We start from the raw sequence: 22,496 nt of genomic DNA, 5'->3' as shown, positions 1-22,496 counted from the left end.
AGCTCTCTGGCCTTGCCAAGCTCCCTGCAGAAGCACAACACGAAGAGCGAACAACTTTTCACCCACGGATATCCCCATGATCAGCGGGCCTGTCCAGTGACAGGGCATGTGGCGTGGTCATTTTCCTCGGGTCCCTACAGGAGGCCCTGTGCCAGGGGACACTTGGGGCTGGCTTTCAGAGCCTGCCAGCAGAGTCCCTCAGAGAAAAAGCTCGGAGGCCGGTCCCTGTGCGTCCTGATGCCTCTTGAGCCTGAGCTCTAGCCACCGTGGGAGCAGTGTCCCCCGAGAGCCAGGGCAGGGGTGACAGTGGTTTTCCTGAGCTCAGCTCCTGTGGATTTTTGGTGAGCCATCCTGTGGTTGCTGGGAATTGAACTCAGGTCCTTTGGAAGAGCAGGCAGTGCTCGCAACCACTGAGCCATCTCTCGAGCCCCTGGTTGGAGTTTTTGTGTGTTTTGAGACAGGATCAGCTGTATCTCAGACTGGCCTTGAACTGCCATTGTAGCTGAGGATGACCTTGAACTCCTGATCCTCCTGTCTCTACCTTCCCAGTGCTAGGATTGCAGGTGTGTGCCGCCACACCCAATTTATGCTTTATATAAATTGTGCTGGGGGTTCAAAACCAAAGCTTCCTACATGCTGAGCAAACACTGCCAACTGAGCCACACCTCCGGTCGGCTCCTGTACGGGGTTTTGTTGGTTTTGTTGTTGGTGGTTTGTTCTCTCTCTCTCTCTCTCTGTCTCTGTCTGTCTGTCTGTCTCTCTCTGTGTCTCTCTGTCTCTCTCTCTCTCTCTCTCTCTCTGTGTGTGTGTGTGTAACAGCTCTGGCTGTCCTGGAACTTACTCTGTAGACCAGGCTGGCCTTGAACTCACAGAGATCCTCCTGCTTCTGCCTCCTGAGTGCTGGGATTAAAGGCGTGCACCACCACTGTGAAGCTTGTTTTTGGGGGGTTTTAGGGTTGTTTTTTGTTTTGTTTTGTTTTTGGATGGGGTCTCATTGTAGCCCTGGTTGGTCTAGAACTCATTATGTAGACCAGGCAAGCCTTGAACCCCCAGAGGTCTGCCTGCCTCTGGGGCTAGAAGCATCACCATGCCCAGCCTATCTTATAGGTCTAATTAGGTCATTCAGAATTCAATAAAGATGACTCAGCAGATCCTGGGGCACAATTAACCTCAGGCAGACTCCCTCTCACATATTCATGAGCTGACAGAGATCCCCAGTCTACGTTGCTGAAAGTAGGATTACTGGGCAAGGGCTCTATGCCTGCAGGACATGCAAATAGAGCCACTCTGACCTCCAGCCCCTTTGCAGGGGCCAGCCTGGTTGTCTGACAATGAAGCCAGTACCATGTGTGCAAACTTTCAGATCTTTGCCGGTGGCCTGGGCCGGAGGAGAGAAATCATAGCCAGGTGTGATGCTGTACACCTGTGGTAGAAACAGGAAGAGCCAGGAACTCAAGGCCATCCTCAGCTACACAGCGAGTTAAGCCTGGACTAGAGAAGATTCTGGAATAAATAGCCAAGTTGTTTATCCTACATGAGTAGAGTTAAACTCTACCATACCAAAGTACTATGGGCTGTTTTTAAGCACTCCGGCCTCCTCTGATATTTTTAATACCTCCCTTTTGCAAAAGGGAAACCGAGGCCTCAGAAGGGCAAGTGACTCTCCCAGAGGCCTATGAACTGGGGCCACCTCTGCAGATGCCTCCCCTCCCCACCATAGGGCACAGCCTAGCCCCAGTGCCTGAGAACAGACTCAGACCTGAGTATATGACAGGCCGTGTGGGAATGGGTGTAGATGCAGACAGCCTCTGTCTGCCCTTCCCTCCCTGGCAGAAGGATGCTCTCACTTTTGGGGTCCCAGGCACCCAGCATCATCTAGAGATGCCCCTGGCAGCCTCTGCTCTGTAATGCCATCTCACCAGGGAAGCAGAGGGACTGCTGAGGCCGCTCTTTATTGTGTTCAGCTACCAGCTCGGTGACAGTGGGGACAGGCTTCCTAGGTTCAGGACCAATAACCTGGGGACCTAGATCCTTGAAGTCCCAGGATGGTGCAGGCATAGGGGTCCCTGTCGCCTCTCACTTGCTCCCCTCTTCTCCTCTCCAGCGAGCAGAGGCTGCCCAGCGGGAGGTGGAGAGCCTGCGGGAGCAGCTGGCATCGGTCAACAGCTCCATCCGCCTGGCTTGCTGTTCCCCCCAGGGACCCAGTGGGGTAAGGATGGCAGAGCGGCCGAGGGGAAGACCAGAGAAGGCCACATCTCTGCACACAGGGAAAGTGGGTGGCACTTGGGAAGGCGCTGTGGATGTGAGCAGGGACACACAGGGCATCGTTATGGTCAGCCTAGCAAAACTCTGTTACTGCAACCTGTGGTACCAGCAAGGGAACACTGTGTCTTCCCTCACCTTGCCTGGGTATGCTGCGATTGTTCACAGGCTAGAGAGGGTGACGTCCATTGTAAGGTGTGTGCCAAGATTTGGTCAAGGCGACCGAGGTTCAGTGTGGGTGGTGGCCATCAGGAGGTAATGTTGAACACTGGTCTCATATTGTTTGGTGGCTGCTTAGGACCTTGTGGCTCTGATCAGACACTAGAAGAAGACTTAGGGCTTGTACTCAGGCCTTAAGTCCTAAAACGTAAAGGTGACTTCCACGTGTCCTGTTCCTTCCGCCAGCCACATGCTATACAGAGCCTGTCTCGGCTATCAACCCCAAGGTCCCCCGAACAAAGTCAGTCCATCTTTGCCCTTTACCCTTGGGGTCATTGCCTGCCTAAAGATTTTAGTCCCCACCCACCGTTCTGCCCTTATGTCCTCTCTGACCTGCCTCCTTCCTGTGTTTCTGCGTGCCAGGTGGTTAGAGTCCCAGCTCCTTCCATGGTCACAAGGGGGGGCGGTTTATGCCTTCTTAACACCTGGCCCGTTATGTCATAGCACTCCTTCAGTGTGTACACTGGACGGCGTCTCTGTCTGTGGTGACTGTGTGCGCACGCGCAGGCTGAACATGCCTCAGTTTCCTTCCTGCATCTTCCTACCTTACAGGGTCATGGGAAGAGCTGCTTGGCTCACAGAAGATTCTGGGAAATAGCCAATGTTTCTGAGTGATAGCATGCGCGTGTCTTTGGTGGCTCTGCTCATCAGAGCTCATGGTCTCCTACACCTTTTGTGTGCATGTCTGGGATGACATATATCAGTGACTATGGGTCTTTGATGCAAGATGTTTGTTGTGTGTGTGTACGAGAGAGAGAGGGAGGGAGAGGGAGAGAAAGAGAGAGTCCAGGAAGGTACACGTGACTATCCCAGGAGACAGTGTCTTCGGTGATATGCCAGGTGACTGTCCCACAGAAGTGTGTCTAGAGAGCAACGGAGCTTTGTTGGCTGTCTGGGGAGGAGTCGCCAGTGGTTCTTAATTAACCCCCCAGGAACCTGCAAATGGCTAGCCAGCCACAGGGAGCCCGGCTGGTTTGGGAGGCAGTTTTCCTGAGCACAACAGTGGCGCTTGATGCTAATTAATTTAATGTATTAATGGCATCCGCTTCCTGTTTTAATTGGCATTTATCTCCAAGGAAGAAAGCGGGATTAGTAATGGTGGGCTGTTTCGTACATGAAGGGTTTTTTTTGTTGTTGTTGTTGTTTGGTTGGTTGGTTTTTTTTTTATTCCTCCTAAGTATTTCTTAGATTGTGTAACTGAGTCTGAGACTAGCTGACCCAGGTCCCACAGATATTGTCATAGGGACATAGGGGTAGTTTCCAAAACCCCAGATGGGTGACAGGCCTGGGACAAGTCAGGAGAGCCCACAGTAGCATGGCCTGTGGCTGGGATCTCTTTGCTGTAGCCCTGAGGCTCCATGGCTCCCTGGATGGGCCCTTCCCTTGGGGTAGAGCCCAGACGCCCAGACCTGTCTCAGAACCGCTTTACCCCAGTTCCTCCCCGCTCAGCTTTTTTCTTTTCTGTGTGCGCACTTATACGTGTACACGTATGGGCATATATGTGCAAGTTGCCATGTGTGTCAAAGCCAGAGGACAACCTTGGATGCTGCTCCCCAGAGGCCATCCACCTTATTTTCTGAGCTAGATCTCTCACTGGCCTGGACCATGTAGCCTAGGCTAGGCTGGCCAGCTAGTGAGCTCCAGGGATCCAACTGCCTGTACCTGCCCAGCACTGGGCTTACACATGGAGGCCACCACACCCGGCCTTTTCACATGTGCTCTAGAGAGAAATCCCGGCCACCTCCTTAACCAACAGAGGCTTTTTTTTTTCCCCTCGTTTTCTTGAGACAAGGTCCACTGTGGTCATCCTCCTGCCTCTGACTCCAGAGTGCAGAGGTCACCTTCACACCCGGCCATAGTTATACTTTGACAGCAAAGGTTTTGAAGAAAGCTTGGTTTGTGTGAAGGGAACTGTGGAGGCCATACAACAGTATTGGATCACCAGATCCCTTCCGCTTGGGATCCAAGGATGGCATGCCCTGGCTCATCTCCTCAGAGCCACTCACGGCCCACTCTGTCCCCAGGAGAAGGTGAGCTTCGCGCTGTGTTCGGGGCCCCGGCTGGAGGCAGCGCTGGCCTCCAAGGACAGAGAGATCCTGAGGCTGCTGAAGGAGGCGCAGCAGCTGCGACACTCCTTGCAGGAGCTGGAGGAGGCCTCAGCCAACCAGATCGCCGAGCTGGAGCAGCAGCTAGCAGCCAAATCTGAGGCCATAGAGGCAGGTCCCAGGGTGGCCTGGGCGGCGGCAGGCTGGGAGCTCGGGGCCAGCCTCACTGTGCCCATTTGTCTTCTAGAAACTACAAGAAAAGCTGGAGGCCCAGGCTGACTATGAAGAGATTAAAACAGAGCTGAGGTACAGTGCTGAACAGTGCTGGCTGGCACTTTTTGAAGCTCATGACCTCCCCTCCCAGCTTCCCACTACAGATCTCCAGTCAACTCCTGGCCCCGTCAAAACTGGTCCAGTCCAAGCTAGGCATAATGACACATGGCTGTTAGCCCAGCATCCAGGAGGCCGAGGCAGGGGCCTGTCACCTCAGCCTGGGCCTCAGTAAAACAAACTGGTTGTCCTAGTTTAGTCTCTACTGGGTGGTTAAGTGCTAACCGAAACCAACCTGTAGCTTACAGGTTCTAAGCCACTGTCAAGGGAAGCCAGGGCAGGAACCTGGAGGCAGGAGCTGGAGCCGAAGCCATGGAGGATGCTGCTTCCTGGCTTGCTCCCCATGGCTTGTTCAGCCTGCTTTTTTTTAGAGCACCCAGGACCACCAGCCCACTTCAACCATTAATCAAGGAAATGCCTCCACAGACTATAGGCCAATCTCACGGAGACATTTTCTCAATCAAGGTTCCCTCTTCCAATGACTCTAGCTTGTGTCAAGTTGACAGAGAAAGTAGTCAGCACCCTAGGCCTTTTCCAAGATGATGTGGGGATAGTCATGTTGTCAGGTTGTGGAGACTGGGAGCTCACACCAGCCAGATAAGCACAGGCTATGGGGATGGAACATGTTAACAGGGCTGTAACTTCAAGCCTGCAATTGGCACAGCAGACAGTTGCAGTAGACATTGACCCTTGAGGTCTCCAGGGTCAGATGCCTAAGCCCCACCCCCATCCCGACATGATTGTGGTAGTGTACTCCATGGGACCCAGGCACAGCCTCCTGTGACTTCATCATCTCTTCTCCCATGACCCCTAGCACCAGGACCACACATGCCTCCATTCCGGGGGTGGGGTGGGGGTGGGGGTGGGGGGGTGGGGGTGGAGGGGGCACTTTAGTGCTCGGCATAGAGCCCAAGGCAGATCCAAGTTTTGCTTCTTGGAAGTTTCTGAATAACCATGTATCTTATGATTTCCATCCACGTCCTGCTGAAAGCACAAGGCAGGGTTGCTCCATGGCAGAGGGCTTGCGTGGCATGCAGGCGGCCCTGGAGAAGAACGGCGGGGTGTGAGAGGAGAGGAGGCTAGGAGAGAGGGAGGAAGAGGGGGAAGGGAAAGATCAGAGTCCTGACACCTGTAACCCCAACCCTGGGGAGGTGGAGGCAGGAGGACTTGGAGTTCAAGGCCAGTCTCAGCAACATAATGAGTTTGCTTGCGGCTAGCCTGAGCTACATGAGGACCCACAGACCCAAGGTCGCCTTGGGAGAATCTAGCAGCAAAGGCATAAGCAGTCCCTCACATGGGGCCTCTCCTCCTGCTGGGGCCCTCTAACCTCAATCCTCTCTACTCTCTGGCAGCATCTTGAGAGCCATGAAGCTCGCCTCCAGCACCTGCAGCCTCCCACAGGTACATGTCCCCTCCACCATCCCTGTCCCCAAAAGCCAGGCAATCCTGGGCCCGCGCCAGCCATGCCGTCTCAGCCTTGCTTCCCGTCTCCTCAGGCCCTGACCAAGCCAGACGACCCGCTGCTCATGGCCAAGGAGGCTTTCTTTCCCACGCAGAAGTTCCTGCTGGAAAAGCCAGCACTGCTGGCCAGCCCTGGTAGGGGACAGGGGACACCCTGAGGGACACTTGGGCTGGGGTCTGGGCAGGGATGCCCCTGAACTTTGTAACACCCCAGGGCCATTGCCATATATGAGGCAAGCGTGTGAGATAAGAACCTGCTGTGTAGGCCCCCATATTCAAGGTCATGTAGTCCCAAGGCTTCCGATGGCTTCCCTTGATCCTGAGTCCAGCTGGACAGTGGGGCTTTAATAAGAAGGAGTCACAAGGGGGAGGTGGTGGCCCTCACCTTTAATCCCAGTATTCAGGAGGCAGTGAGTTCGAGGCCAGCCTGGTCTACAGAACAAGTTCCAGGACAGCCAGGGCTACACAGAGAAACCCTGTCTGGAAAAATAAAAGCAAACAAACAAACAAAACCGAAAACAGGAGTAACGAGAAGTAGGCGTCCATACCCCACCCACCCCACAGCCCACCCCCCAGGGAATGACCACTGCTTGAAAGGCCTTCTTCCCACAAGTGGCTCACCTTGTGACCCTCCCCAAGAATATAGCAGGCTCATTACTCATCCCTTCACTCCTAAATGGAAAGTGCTGGGGTGGCCTGAGTGATGGAGGCACAGAGGGACATAAGACACCTGCATGGGAGTGAGTCCATCCCTGCTTGCTAGGGTAATGTCCCCAACGGCTGCAGATGGCTCCCACGAACTAGCATCTGAAGGGGGTCCGAGGAGGTGGGGTTTGAGAATGGACGTTTGTGTGGACGTTTATGATCTCTGAGGTCTATAGCCTTTCCTTCTCCCTGTCCCTCCATTACCCCGTTTTTCCTGTCCCTGTCCCTGCTCTCTCTGGACCCACCTCTGTCCCTCTCTCTGTCTCCCTCTCTGGCCATCTCTCTTGCCTCTGCATAACCCTCTCCTCCATTACCACCCGCCTCTCTATCTGTGCTTCTGTCTGTCTGTGCGTCCATCCTGGTGTTCTAGAGGAGGATCCCTCGGAGGATGACTCTATCAAGGGTTCACTGGGCACGGAGCCCTCCTACCCTCAACTTCCACCTCCACCAGGCCTGGAAGACCCACTGTCCCCGAGCCCTGGGCAGCCCCTGCTGGGCTCCAGCCTGGGTCCTGATGGGCCAAGGACTTTCTCACTGTCCCCCTTCTCCAGCCTGGCATCCGGGGAGAGGCTGGCTGGGGACCCATTGCTGCCCAAGCACATAATGGGCCCAGCTGCCTTCAAAGGGGAAGCAGGCAACCTGCTGGCATTCTCACCAGCCTTCTATGGCGGTGCGAAGCATCCCGCCACCTCAGCACTCGGCCCCGAGCCCACGGGGGCCCCAGAGCCCGTGGATGGGGCCGGGCCAGAGGAGGAGCAGCTGGACACGGCCGAGATCGCCTTCCAGGTGAAGGAACAGCTGTTGAAGCATAACATTGGCCAACGTGTGTTCGGTCACTACGTGCTAGGACTGTCGCAGGGCTCGGTGAGTGAGATCCTGGCGCGGCCCAAGCCCTGGCGCAAGCTCACGGTGAAGGGTAAGGAGCCCTTCATCAAGATGAAGCAGTTCCTGTCGGACGAGCAGAATGTGCTGGCCCTGCGCACCATCCAGGTGCGGCAGCGAGGTGAGCCACGAAGCCGCCCCACCACCGCCATGTGTAACCTGGGGTCGGTGAGCTGCTGCCCTGTGGCCACGTGGAGAGGGGAGGGGGGGTAGATGAGCTGCCACCCGTGGACACTTGTAGCCCCGGGGATAGGTGAGCTGCCGCCCAGTGGCCCCATCTGTCAGCTCTCTGGGGAGGGGCTGAAAGGACCCAGAATCTGACCATTGCACCCAGGATGGGTGTCAAGAAGTGTTAGCTGGTCGGGCAGTGATGGCACATGCCTTTAATCCCATCATCCGGCAGAGGCAGGTGAATGTCTGTGAGTTCAAGGCCAGCCACTAGCTCCAGGACAACCAAGGCTGCACAGAGAGACTCTGTCTTTAAAAAAAAAAAAAAAAAAAAAAAAAAAAGAAGGGTTTTAGCTGTTGCCATCATTGCCACAGTCTGTTACTGTTAAGCCAGAGTCCAGCTGGACACATGGCTCAGTGCCAAGCACTGGCCTAGCATGCCCAAAGGCCCTGGGTTCCAACCCCAAAGCCAGAGTTACTATGCCATCTACCATTTGCCACATAGAGTAAGCTGTGGCCCTGCACTCCCCAGGGACAGTCTGGTCCACACCCTCCTGCCCACCTCCAGGGCCTGACACCCCCACCCACAGGCCCCACAGCCGCCACCTTCGTGCCTCCCCCAGGCAGCATCACCCCAAGAATCCGCACACCTGAGACAGGCTCGGATGACGCTATTAAGAGTATCCTGGAGCAGGCCAAGAAGGAGATTGAATCTCAGAAGGGAGGTGAGTAGGCCTCGGCCAGTGACCTCTGACACCTGCCTGCACCTCAAGGCTGCTCTCAGCAAGGGGCAAGGCCCCTGCAGCCACCTGTCATCCCTGAGCATTCCGGGGGCCAGAAGGACCTTTTTGGAGTACAAACAGGGACATGCCACTGCTCAGGTATCTCCCCTGGGCCCCTGATGCTCCCACGATAATGTCCCAGCTATTCAGTAAGACCTTCAGGCCCAGGGTCTTCACACCCCTCCACACCTCTCACGGGACTCCCACCCGGGACATCTAACCAGCTTCCACTCACTTCCTTATGCTTCACGTTTTCAGGGGAGCCCCTGACTTTACCCAGATGGGCTGGGGTGCTGCGCATGCTCTGTCCTCTGTGGCTTAGAGTACTGAGTGCAAGATAGCAGAGTACTGAGTACCTACAGTACTGAGTACAGGCTAGCTGGACATTCTGGCTTTGCTGTTGATTAGCAGTGTGGCCTTGGTGAATTTCTGAGATTTTGAGACCAGCTTGGTCTACAAAGTGAGTTCTAGTTCAGCCAGGTTTTCAAAGAGAAACCCTATCTTGGAAAAAAAAGATCTTCCTAGTCTTTGTTGTGATTCCACAATCAGTAGAATCATGTGCTTGTCTCTGCCACTGGCTTGGGGGCTTCTGCAACCAGGCCCAAGCTACACACTTACACTCTGCTGTGTAGACCTTGGGGACCCTGGATGCTGGGTTCAGAGCTCCCGCCTCACTGAGCAGTGTCTGCTGCCCCCTGGTGGAAGATCCATGCAAGTGTTCCAGTTGCAAAGTCCTATGAGGAAAATGTGTCCCAGACTGCCTTCCTGTGAGGGGCCACAGGAGAGGGACATGCCTTGTGGTCAGGTGTCTACGCCACCCCACTATGTAGTCCTTAGAGCCACTCATGATACATTTTTAAAGCTCCCAATGCATGCTAGACAGGGCTACAGATGTGGATGGGACATAGCAGCAAGGCCTTGAGTCCAGTCTCACGGGCTCTGGGTGCCTGAGGCCACAGTGCTTCCCCCAGGGCCAGGAACAGACGTGGAGAAGTGTTAACGTGGGCAACAGGCCCAGGGAAATGTTCACGCTGAGTACGGGGCCAGCAACAAGAGACGAAGTTACAAGGGTAGGCACAGACCCCCACTCCCACCTCCACAAGCTTGAAACAGCTGGAAAGAGCCACGTGCAGGGCACTAGCCGTCGCCCAGGAGGAACAGAGTATTTGGCCAATTGCTAGCTCCAGCATGCGCTATACAACTTGCTTATGATGGTGACAGGCTAGCCAGGCGGTGGTGGCACATTCCTTTAATCCCAGCACTCGGGAGGCAGAGGCAGGCAGATCTCAGTGAGTTCCAGGCCAGCCAGGCTGTTATACAGAGAAACCCTGTCTCAAAAATAACCGAAGGTTGGGGCGGGGACAGCCTTCCCATCCCAATAAGCAGCCACTCCCCACTTGAGCCTGTTGCTGGACAGTACTTTGAAGTCATGTGACAGGCGCTTCCTGGCTTGCCGTCCTTCACGACCCTTCTTGGTTTTAAATGTTTTTCTAGGTCACAGCTTGTATCCATGCTGTGTTCCTTTTCACGACTGAACACTGTTCTATTACTTTTCACTGGAAAAATATATAATGACTGTGTGGTGGTCCCCAGGATACAGGCTACACAGGAGGGTCATGGAGGAAGGTCATGGTGTCCTGTCTGGCCCAGAGGCAGCACCTAACCATGGCCCTCTCATCTGTGTTCATTCACTTACTCATGTGGGCAGCTGAGCCTCTGGGGACTATGGCCCCCACCCAGTTTAGAGAGCCCTCGTGCCTCTGACCTGGCCCTCCCCTCCCCTCTTCTCCCCTTCCTGGGATAGCTGTCAACCTGGTTTTTTGTTGTTGTTGTTTTTGTTTTTGTTTTTCCTATCATGGCGTTTGCCGTTTGATGACATTTCCCCCTAAATCATGTTGTTTCATTTACTTGCTTGGTGCTTCTTGGAGACATTTTACACTTTCGATGTCTTGTTTTGTTTTTCGTTTTTAATGTGAGACAGGGTTTCTCTCTGTACCGCTGGCTGCCCTGGACCTTGGTCTGTAGACCAGGCTGGCCTGGTACTTGAGCAATCGCCCTGCCTCTGTGAGGTGGGATTAAAGGTGTGCTCCCCACAGCCATCCTGTGGATCACCGTTAGTACTTTGTTTTATGGCCTAGTTTATGTGCTCTGCAGGGAACTCCGGCTCACTGCTGTGTAGTAGTATTCCAGTGTGCCCACACTAATGGTCATTATCTTGTCTTTGGTCTTTGGACATTTGGGTTTCCGCCATGATTTTGCTCTAGAATCCTGGTAAGAACTACCTTCTGCTCTCCTTCTGCCTCTTTCTTGACCTTGAGCCTCTACACGGTGGGTTCACGCCATTCATAAAAGGCGTGGCTTTGGTTTTGACACGGTCTTGCCTCCGTGTTCACTTTTCCCACGTATACTAAGATTTTTGCTATTGGCCTGATTTTTTTTTAAATGAATACCTGCCTAGTATTCCACTAGATTGACCGTTACTTACTTGACCAGTTCCCTATTGTTGGACACAGAGGTTGTCCCCACATTTAGATGGTATAAACACAGATGCTGCTACATATGACTTGGCCCTGATGATGGGCCCATGTCCACCCTGTCACCTTTCCCACAGGTGAGCCCAAGAACTCCACAGCCTCTGTGAGCATCCCCAACGGCACAGCCTCCTCCAGCACCTCCGAAGACGCCATCAAGAACATTCTAGAACAAGCCCGCCGGGAGATGCAAGCCCAGCAGCAGGCCCTGCTGGAGATGGAGTCGGGACCCAGGGGCCGCTCTGTGCCCCCCTCTCCTCCGGAGCGACCCTCACTGGCCACTGTGGGCCAGAATGGGGCCCTGGCCTGCCTGAAGCAAGAAGATAGTGGTGGCGGCTGCAGCAGCAGCAGCAGCAGCAGCAGCAGCAGTGTGCAGGCGCCGCTTGCTGTCCTGTCCCCGGCTGCGTTTGTACAGCGGATCATCCGCAAGGTGAAGTCCGAGATCGGCGATGCCGGCTACTTTGACCACCACTGGGCATCGGACCGCGGCCTGCTCAGCCGTCCCTATGCGTCCGTGTCGCCCTCCCTCTCCTCCTCTTCCTCCAGCTACTCGGGACAGCCCAATGGTAGAGCCTGGCCCCGTGGGGATGAGGCAGCCATCGCCCCTGAGGATGAAGCAGCCATGGGCGAGGATGAGCCCCCCAGAGTGGGAGAACTCAAGGCTGAGGCCGGGGCCCCCGAGGTGGGGGGCGGGCGACTGCCCTACTACCCAGCCTATGTGCCTCGCACCCTCAAGCCCACCGTGCCGCCCCTGACGCCTGAGCAGTACGAGCTGTACATGTACCGGGAGGTGGACACGCTGGAGCTGACCCGCCAGGTCAAAGAGAAGCTGGCCAAGAATGGCATCTGCCAGCGCATCTTTGGGGAAAAGGTACGGGCCACGGGGAACCTGGGAACCCAGGAATAAGGCCCAACGGGGCATTGGGCCTAAGACCTGTAGTCTGAAGGGTGACCGGGTGGGAAGCCACTCCTTAGGAGCCCAGTCAGATGTTTGTCTGGCATCTAGCCGTCCCTGAACACTGGGCCAGTTAGCAGCCAGTCCCCTGCCCTCCACACTCCTCTGGAGGTCCCATGGTCCAGCCCCTAAAGTTTAGGACTCAGCCTAGCCCAGTGCCTTAGTGTCCCCAGCTGGTGTTAGAACATGTGTCTAAATAGCAGAGGTTCAAGGGTTGGTGGTATCACATGCCTTTATTTAATGCCAGCACTTGGAAGGCAGAGGCACACGGAGCTCTGTGAATTTGAGGCCAGCCTGGTCTACAGAGCTAGTATCAGGACAGCTAGGGCTGTTACACAGAAAAACCCTGTCTTGAGAAAACAAAACAAAACAAACAAACAAACAAAAAAAGCAGAGGTTCAAGAAAGGGTCACAAAACCAGAGTTGGGAGAAAAGAAGGAGGTGCAGAGTAGCATCCTGGAGGGGACCATGAACCTTAAGGGTCACATAGGAGTTCTGTGGAGAGCAGGTTCTAAAGGGCCAGGGAGGAGCCAGGAAGGCTACATATAGGATTTGCTAATCTGCCTTCCACCTGTAGGTCCTGGGACTGTCCCAGGGCAGCGTGAGTGACATGCTGTCACGGCCAAAGCCATGGAGCAAGCTGACACAGAAGGGCCGAGAGCCCTTCATCCGCATGCAGCTATGGCTGTCGGACCAGCTGGGCCAGGGCCAGGGCCAGGCCCAGACCCCAACCCAGCAGCCCAGCGCCACGCAGGGTGAGTACTGGGCACAGGGCCTCCACAGGCTCTACCCCAAACCAGTGGGCTTGCTTGTCCCTCTCCTCATCCCCAACACCATTCTACAGCCCTCAGTCTGTCACCCGGGACACGTGTTCTGACCCCACACCTCTGCTCCCTCTGGAAGGAAGTTTCCTCCCAGCAGAAGGCTTGGGCCTAGGCATTTAGAGCAGATGGGACACACACAACCAGTGCAGTCCTGTGCCGCTGCCCCCCCCCCCCCATGATCAAACTTGCCACTCAGGATCTGTCTCAGCACAGACCTGGGCCAGTCAGCTGGTTGGGAATGACATCATGGGCAGGGTGGAGCCTGAACTTAGCAGGGGAAGAAAAGGAGGCCCAGAGAGTCACAGGGCCAGTATGCAGGGCTGCTGGGGTTCTGTGGGTGGCACGTATTTCAGCACATGTGGCTGCAGGCAGGATGGCCCGCCTGCCCCAGAGACCGCAAAGAGGCGATGAGTCTGGCCCAGGACCAGAGCCCACACTTGACAACCCATCGAAGCTGTTTCTACCTTGAGTCACAGAAATAATCAGGACCGCCAGCAGGGTTACAAACCAGAACCGTGTCAGGTGACAGAATCCCAGGTTCCAGGTGACAGGTGACAGTTTCACCTTAGCAACAGGACTAGAGCTCCCTCCTTGTCAATTTGTGGCTACAAAATAAGGACAGGCTATTGGTAGACAGGCAGAAGGCAGGCTATAGACACACAAGCAAAGCAAATGGCAGACATCTGGCAGAGACTGATAGGCAAGAGACACTTGCAGACAGGTAGCAGATAGACAAATCAGGTGGCAGACAGGTAAGCAGCGCTCTGGGGCGGAGGCAGGAGGATTGTGAGTTCAAGGCCAGTGTTTTGCAATGTGTAGAGGCCCACATCTCCAAATGAAATTTTTGAAGAGTTGAGCTATTGTTCATTGGTAGGGTGTTTGCCTAGTATAGCCAGGCACTGGCTCAACTGCCAGTACCATAGGAAAAGGGAAAGCTACATATCATGAGGACCCCTGGACAGGCCATTCTCAGGGTGCACTATGGTGGCTGCAAGATGCCTTGGTTCCAGTATCAGCCCTGACAAGCTATCCTGCCTAGCCACACCCAGGGGCAGTGATTGCCCTACTGTCTCTCCCCTACAGCCAGTCCCACTGAGCAGAGGTCCTCACCGTCACCTCCCCCCAGCCCCATGGAACCTGAAAAGACTTCCCAGGAGCCCCTGGGCCTGTCACTGGAAAGCAGCAAAGAAAACCAACAGCCTGAGAGTCGGGCCAGCTCCTCCCTGGGTGGGAAGCCCTTCTCAGGCAGCCAGGCTGCAGGGGGCATCCAGGAGATGGTGGCCATGTCCCCAGAGCTGGACACATACTCCATCACCAAGCGGGTCAAGGAGGTCCTCACAGACAACAACCTAGGTACGTGCGGGGTGCTGGCTGCAGCCCTAGACGAGCTTTTCCGGGTTTTGAACAAAGTGCCACTGGGACTTTCCGGTGACCTCAGGGCCAGCCTGGAGGTTCAGCCAGTCCTGCGTGTGTAGGACCCCATGCGAGGCACATGACTCTGACCAGGAATGACTCCTGCTGAGGAATGCAGAGAGGTGGCACTTCTTGTCTCTCAAAACTGTGCTGCAGCGGGCCTTGAGCCCCTGTCAGCCACGTCGTGGTGACGCTCACCTTTGACCCCAGCACTTGAGAGGCAGAGGCAGACAGGATCTCCGAGTTCAGCCTGGGCTACAGTGAGTTCTAGGACAGCCTTGTCTCGAAAAACAAACAATGGTGATGTTCATTTATGGGGCCAGAGAGCAGGGTGACACATTCCTCTGAATCACAGATTCCTGCTGGCTCTGTCCCCCACCAGGGACCTGTGTAAACCCAACAACTGTCACTATGGTTTCTATTACAAGAAGAAGACAGCGTTGTCCCAAAATACCCAACATGAACTGGGTGGGCATGGTACTCATTCAGTAATCCTAGGAGGCTGAGGCAGGAGACAGCCACAAATTCAAAGTCTGCCTGGGCTACAGCGCGAGACCTTTACTCAAAGAACAAAAGTTTAAAAAGTCAATAATGAAGACAAGCTCAGTGGTGGTGGCTCACACCTTTAATCCCAGTACTCGGGAGGCAGAGGCAGGTGGATCTCTGTGAGTTTGAGGCCAGCCTGGTCTACAGAGTGAGTTCCAGGACAGCTAGGGCTACACAGAGAAACTCTGTCTGGAAAAAAGAAAGAAAGAAAGGAGGAAAGAAAAAAAAGAAGCAAAAGAAAGGCTAAGCAGATGGTCAGTTGATGAAGGGCCAGAGTTCGAATCCCTGGCTACGTTAAAAACCAAGCATTGGGACTGGAAAGATGGTTCAGTGGTTAATGACACTGGTTGCTCTTCCAGAGGACCCAAGTTCAGCTCCTAGCGCCCACTCATGTAGCTTACAACCATCTATAACTCTGCTCCAGGAATCCAATACCCTCTTCATACCTACTAGGGCACTCGGCATGTAGTGGTGTGCAGACATACATGTGGGCAAACCCCCAGACACATAAATAAAAGCAAACAAAGGTGGTGCACATCTGTAACTCAGTTAAAGTTGGGGCAGAGACAGGCCGATCCCTGGCCAGCTAGGAAATGGTGAGCTCCGGGTCCGGTCAGAAATCCCGTCTCCAAAAACTGAGCTTTAAAGCCATTGAGGAGGACACCCAAGGTTGACCTGTGACCTCCACATGAAGGCAGTTGGAGCCAGGTGTGTCCTGCATCCCTGTCACCAGTACTTGAGAGCCTAGGGCAGGAGGATCACAAGTTTGAGGCTAGCCTCAGCTACCAAGCAAGATTCTTGTCAGAACACACAAAAAGCTACAGGAGTGTCAGAAACAGGAGTAACATGGAGCTTGCCTGACATGCAGGGGGGCCCGGGTTTGACCTGGCACCCTCCCTACAAAAAACAGTTTATAGCCCTGATGCTCTTGGGCAGGGGTCCCTCTAGGCTAGTCCTGAGGGAGAGTATTAATGGGTCAGAGGTCTGACACATTTGAAATTTGGATTGTGCTAGGGTAGCCTGCAGGGGGAAGGGTATGAGCTTGTGTTCAGGACAGGGTGTCTGCTGGCAGTTTGGAGGGGTGGTCCCCTGGGAATGAAAAAAAAACGGTACTAACGGAAAGTCAGTGTTTGTTTTACTGTCCAGTGCCCACCCTCTCCAGTCTCTTGTGTAGAAAGAGTCCCGGGCCAGGCCACCCTCCCTGGCCTGCTCCTCCTCTGCCTCTCCTGGGAGTGGGTGTCTGTGCCTGGCCTGGGGTGACAGTTGCCCTCTGCCCTGTCCCCAGGGCAGCGGTTGTTTGGTGAGAGCATCCTGGGACTGACACAGGGCTCTGTGTCAGACCTGCTGTCCAGGCCCAAGCCCTGGCACAAGCTGAGCTTGAAGGGTCGGGAGCCCTTCGTGCGCATGCAGCTGTGGCTGAGCGACCCCCACAACGTGGAAAGGCTGCGGGACATGAAGAAACTGGAGAAGAAAGGTGAGAGCAGGCTGCGGTGGCCGGATAACCAGGTCGCAGCCACGCTGTGAAAAGCCCCAGATACCCACATCCCCCACCAAAATCGCAGGTGACGGCTCTCATGCTATCCACACATCCAGAGTCCAACCTCAGCTGCACACTGTCCCCGGCTCCCGCTCAGGCCTCCCTCTCTCCTCTACATGAATCCTGTGCCCTTTACCCAGCCTATGTAGCAGAGAGCAGGCCCACCCAGGGCCCCCGTGGTTCCTTCAAGGGTGTGCTCCCCGGAAGCTGGGCAAGTGCTTACCTAGCATTCATGAAGTCCCGGGTTCATTCACCAACACTGCCTAAACCAGTCACCATACTGCACACCTGTAATCCCAGCACCGTTCAGGATGCAGAGGCGGGGTGGGAGTGTGTGTGGGGGGGATCAGAAGTTCAACATCGGCCAGCCTGGGCTGTATGAGACCTTGTCCCAAACAAATCAAAACAAGATACACCTCTTTAGTGGCATCTGGCTGTCTCAGTGAACTTGTGGTGGTGGCCACACCCTTTGGGCATGGTTTTAGGTGCAACCATAACTCATTATAAGGTAAAGGAGGGGCTGGCTTGAGATCGTTTGATAGTGGAAAGCCACTGCACGTGGGCGTGGGTGTGGGCGTAGAACACAGGAGGACAGGGACTGCCACGCCTCACCTCCAATGACCTGAAGGCTCCAGCTACATCCCACTGCTCAAAGTCCCCAACTCCTGACTCAGTGCCACTCACTGGGGCTAAGCCTCTGTCCAGAGCCTTCCTCTGTCCTGCCAGCCAGCTCCTGAATAACCACACAGAGACTCGTATTAATTATGAAAGGTTGGCTGGTAGCTTAGGCTTCTTTCTAACTAGCTCTTACAGCTTAAACTAACCCATTTCTCTTAATCCACTTTCTGCCACGTAGCTTTATTATGGAATCTCCGTATTGCCCATCTTGTCCGCTCAGTGTCTGGCTGGTGACCCTGCCTTCTTCTTCCCAGCATTCTCTCTACCCCCAGAATCCTGCCTTGCTGTTGGCTGTTTAGCTTTCTTATTTAAACCAACCACAGTGGCATATCTTCACACAGTGTAAAGGGACATCCCACAGCAGCCTCTGGAGAACCTTCTAGATCTAAACCACAGCAGAGCTCTTGTTCACATCTTGTTGTGAGGGCCGCGTGCATCCTACAACAAGAGGGTTAATTCAAAGTGGCCCCACACACAGCAAACTGTTCTGAAACTTAGTGGCACTTCTAACAGTCTTGCTGGTCACAGAACGCCCCAATTTGTGCACCCTCTGCCTGCAAGCACCCCCTCATGGTCTCTGGAGTGACTGTGCTCCAGGAACCTTCGAGCAGGAGACCAGCCAGCATCTCAGCAGAGCCAGGGGAGGAGGAACTGGACAGGGCTGGGTGCATGGAGGACTCTGCTGGGCTGGCTGGCCACTGTCCTGTAGTTCTGCCATCCCTGCCAAGTGTGATGTCGATGGCTCCCTCTCTCCCCAGCCTATCTGAAGCGCCGCTATGGGCTCATCAGCACAGGCTCAGACAGTGAGTCTCCGGCCATGCACTCTGAGTGCCCTAGCCCCTGTCAGCAGCCACAGGAGCTGAGCCTCATGCAGGCCAAGAAGCCACGTGTGGTGCTGGCACCTGCAGAGAAGGAGGCGCTGCGGAAGGCCTACCAACTGGAGCCCTACCCATCACAGCAAACCATAGAGCTGCTGTCATTCCAGCTCAACCTCAAGACCAACACCGTCATCAACTGGTTCCACAACTACAGGTAGCCTGGGGGGCACCTGGGTCATGGAGCAGCAGAGGGAGGGCCATGGGCACACACGGGGTCACAGGGGACACAGAGTGTCATAAGGAAGGCAGGGAGGCTTGTGGGAACACCTGATGGTGGTTCAGGCCTGAGGGCTGCAGCTGGATCACAAAGCTATTTCTAGATTCCAACTGTGTCACCTCCAGCTGAGGGACCCTGGGCCCTTCCCTGAGCCCACGGTGCATCCCCCTTGTCAGCCTGACACAGCCACACTGACAGTGTGATTCTAGCATCACCTCCGCTCTGTGCAGTGGCCTCTAGGAAGGAACAGATCAGGCCTGTGAAAAGCCCCAGATACCCACATCCCCCACCAAAATCACAGGTGACGGCTCTCATGCTATCCACACATCCAGAGTCCAACCTCAGCTGCACGCTGTCCCCGGCTCCCACTCAGGCCTCCCTCTCTCCTCAGGCCAAGACCTGAGGCGTCTCCGGCCTCTCCTGCACTGAGGCCAAAGGAACACCTGCCCCAGTGCAGCCTCGGGCATGGTGCTTCCTCCAAGCCTGGCTCCTTTCTTAGGCCTTTCCATTCTGCAGGCCAGGTCCCAGAGGTCCCAAGTGCTGTCTGTGGCTTTGGTGAGGCCACAGAGCTTCCCGAGGCTGGCTTAGGTCCCCCTTCCCCCACCCCCAAGGAGGCTTGATGGGATTGTAAGGATCATCTCTGAGATCCTGCAAGAAATGTCACCAGTGTTCGTGTGGCACTGTGACAGAGTCTGTCCATCCATTCTGGGGCAGAGAGCTCTCCCAAGATCTCCAAGAAGGAAAAGGGGAAACGGACAGGACACATTCCTCTCTTCAACCCTGCATGTTGGCACCACACACACCTGGGCTGCGTGGCCTTTGGAGTCTCATGATGATGCTACAAGATGAGGCGTGTCACTTCCGCCCTGCCAGCAGCGCCGAGATGAAGCAACTGTGGAGTGAGCGGCCTACAGTGGAGCTTGGGCCCTGCAGACCCAGACTAGAGGGCAACAGGAGACATGGGCCCTAACAGCTCTCCCTCCTGAGTGACAATGGGGACCTCATCTCTGTTTCTCATTTCTCACAGGGACTGAGCATTCTGTCATCATACGTTGTGCACAGTGGGCTGGGTTCTAGAGATCAGGGGTCAAAGCCACGCTCCCCGAGCCCAACAAGCACATACATGTCACGGTCTAAGTCATTTCACTGGAGCCTGACTAATCTAGCAAAAGAGAAGGAGTAGGGGCCTTAGGGAAGAGGGCGTCTTGCCTCCAGAAAACTTGAACGAAGAGGTGACATCTGGGGTGGGTTTTGAAAGGTGAATAAGAGCAATCTCTGTGAGTTCAAGGCCAACCTGGTCTACATAGTGAATTTCAAGCCAGCTCGGGCTGCATGATGAGACCCTGTCTCAAAATAGGGGGAAAAAAAGGAAGAAGAAACCCAGGCCTCAGATTCCAAATGAACCACAAGACGGAAGGTGGGGCTGGGTGACGATTAGGAGAGGCCTTGCCTGAACAAGTGATCCCCAGCTCTTCCTTTTTTTTTTTTTAATGCCATGCATTGGGCCATCGGGCTGGCTCAGAGGGCACCGAGCCTCCCGATGACTTTGACAACCTGATCCCCAGGACCCACGAGGCTAGAGGACAGTGACACACACACACACACACACACACACACACACACACACGCACGGGTGTGTATGCACGTACACTGGATAAATAAATGTAATTTAAAATTTTAGAAAGGACACCAGGCCATGTTGGTGGCTCACACCTTTAATCCCAGCACTCGGGAGGCAGAGGCAGAGGCAGGCGGGTCTCTGTGAGTTTGAGGTCAGCCTGGGCTACTGAGCAAGTTCCAGGATGGGCTCCAAAGCTACAGAGAAACCCTGTCTGGGGGGGGTGTCTTAGAAAAGACACCTACACCTGTGATCTCAAAGCTGGGGAGGCACACACAGGAAGCTTGTGGGCTCACTGGCTGATCAGTTGAGCCTGTGTGAGTACCGTCCACTGAGAGAGTGACTGTCTCAAAAAGCTAAAGTGAAGAGTGATTGAGACACCAGACTGACCTCTGACCTTCACGTCCCCCCACAACATATTGAAGAGAGAATAAGGTATATGAGTATTGATGAAGGCTCTTTCCTATTGCTGCGATAAAACATGGACGGAAAGCATCTCTGAGAGGAAAAGGGTACTTTGACTGACACATCGGGTCAGGGTCCGTCATCGAGGGAGGGCAAGGCAGGAGCTGAAGCAGAGTCTATGGGAGGAGCTGCTTACTGGCCTGCAGACCTGGTTGCTCCCCGGCTCATGCTTAGCTTGGTTTTTGATACAACAGACCTTCTTGCCTAGGGATGTGCCTCCCACAGTGGGCTTGGCCCTCCTACATCAATTAACAGTCGAGACAATCTCTCAGAGACACGGTATGGAGCAGTCTGATCAAGGCAGTCTTTCAGATGAGGTTGCCTCTTCCCAGGTTAATTCTAGATCATGTCAATTTGACAATAAAAACTAGCCGCACATCGCCCTGTGTTGACTTCTAGCCTCCTCACCCACACACTCACTCACTCACATACACACAGAAGTCTCCTTTGCACCGGCAGAAGGAAACCTTAATCCTGTTTGCTGAGCACCTAGTCTGTCCCAGGGACTAGAAGGAGAGAGGCAGGCACTGCCCTGATCAGTCGCTGATTAGCTAGCTGCCGAGTTACTCAGCGTGACACTCTACAGTGAGCTCTGGGAAGGAGAGCATGACGGGAAAGTATAGCTGGACCCATGGGCGTTGCCCAGGGCGGTGGGTGAAGTAAAAGCACTGCTCCCAGGGCCTCTCTGGGGTCAGCAGCCCCTGTCAAGCTCCAGACCTTCATCCTTGTCTCTGCCACAGGTCCAGGATGCGTCGTGAGATGCTGGTGGAGGGAACACAGGATGATCCAGACTTGGACCCAGGTGGGGGTCCCGGTGTCCTGCCACCAGGCCACGCCCACATGGACCCCACCCCACAGAGCCCTGACTCAGAGGCTGAGGACCAAAAGCCCCCAATGAAGAGCCTGGAGCTGCAGGAATCTGAGAGTCCCGCACCCGTAGCTGCCCCAGACAGGGCTCTGGTGAGGATTAAACAGGAGGAGGATACAGAGGGGATGGAGGACAGCCAGCCCCTGGATGTAGGGGATCCAGACAGAGGACAAGGCAGTCCTAAAGAGGAGCATACCCACCTTCTGGAGAACAGTGAACTCCCAGAGCTGGCCCCTGGGCCGTTCCTTTCAGACACGCCCAACCCAGACTGCCCCTCATTGCACACCCCCCAAGAAAAGGAGGTTAGGGAGCAGGTTCACTCAGACCCTCTGAGTTTCAAGTCCACCTCCGAATCCTCATGCTGCAGCCTGGAGGAGCCACCAAACTCTCCCTCTGCCATCTCTTCACCAGACCTCATGACATGTGTGTCACCCATCCCCTCCTCCTCATCTCCAATCTCCCCATCCCTACCTGGCGCCCCACCTGCCAAAGTGCCGAGTGCCAGCCCCACTGCCGACACAGCTTCAGCCTTGCACCCCAGCGCCAAGGTAAACCCCAACTTGCAGCGGCGGCATGAGAAAATGGCCAACTTGAACAGTATAATCTACCGACTGGAGAGGGCTGCCAACCGGGAAGAGGCTCTGGAGTGGGAATTCTGAGCCAGGGATGAGGGACATTCCCGGATGGTCACTTTCCCTCCTTCCCTCCCTCTCCCAGATGGGGTGGGACCAGAGAGGCAAGAACTCAGCCATGCAAATGTGGACAGCAGTGTTAAGCCGTTTACGTTTATTGTTGTAACACCAGTTACCTGAAGTTGTGTGTGAGCAGATACCACCACATCTTCTCTTTGACAGCCCTGCTTATAGGAGGCAGTGGGGTCCTGCCCGAGGCAGGACCAAAACGGCACCACATTCTCACCCCCAAAACTCGGAACTCTTTTAGAAAAATAAAGAAATATTTATAGACCTCTTTCAGCTATTTTAATAAAGGATCCTTTGGAATTTATCCCCAGCTGATGCTGTTTTGATATTAAAGAGAGTTATAAAATCAGATGCTGCCACTGCTGCTGTGGAGCAGACACAGAAGCTGTGTCGGGTTTTTTTGCCATGAGA

At 54.7% G+C, this 22,496-nt stretch overlaps 1 protein-coding gene across 1 annotated transcript in view; it reads left to right on the top strand.

The window, feature by feature from the left end:
* Positions 1-22,434, top strand: part of Cux2 (cut like homeobox 2) — a 171,550-nt gene extending 149,116 nt beyond the window's left edge. The window contains exons 10-22 of the mRNA XM_051176590.1: positions 2,105-2,209; positions 4,506-4,697; positions 4,774-4,832; positions 6,209-6,257; positions 6,353-6,452; positions 7,393-8,025; positions 8,696-8,797; positions 11,466-12,256; positions 12,918-13,095; positions 14,248-14,517; positions 16,409-16,597; positions 18,097-18,370; positions 21,257-22,434. Coding sequence (XP_051032547.1) covers positions 2,105-2,209; positions 4,506-4,697; positions 4,774-4,832; positions 6,209-6,257; positions 6,353-6,452; positions 7,393-8,025; positions 8,696-8,797; positions 11,466-12,256; positions 12,918-13,095; positions 14,248-14,517; positions 16,409-16,597; positions 18,097-18,370; positions 21,257-22,043 — 3,729 coding nt within the window. The 3' untranslated portion in view covers positions 22,044-22,434. The remainder of the gene's footprint in view (positions 1-2,104; positions 2,210-4,505; positions 4,698-4,773; positions 4,833-6,208; positions 6,258-6,352; positions 6,453-7,392; positions 8,026-8,695; positions 8,798-11,465; positions 12,257-12,917; positions 13,096-14,247; positions 14,518-16,408; positions 16,598-18,096; positions 18,371-21,256) is intronic.
* Positions 22,435-22,496: the final 62 nt, after the last annotated feature.

Source organism: Phodopus roborovskii, unplaced genomic scaffold (genome assembly GCF_943737965.1).
Source record: "Phodopus roborovskii unplaced genomic scaffold, PHOROB, whole genome shotgun sequence".
Lineage (NCBI taxonomy): Eukaryota > Metazoa > Chordata > Mammalia > Rodentia > Cricetidae > Phodopus > Phodopus roborovskii.
This window is presented reverse-complemented; position numbering and strand designations above follow the sequence as displayed.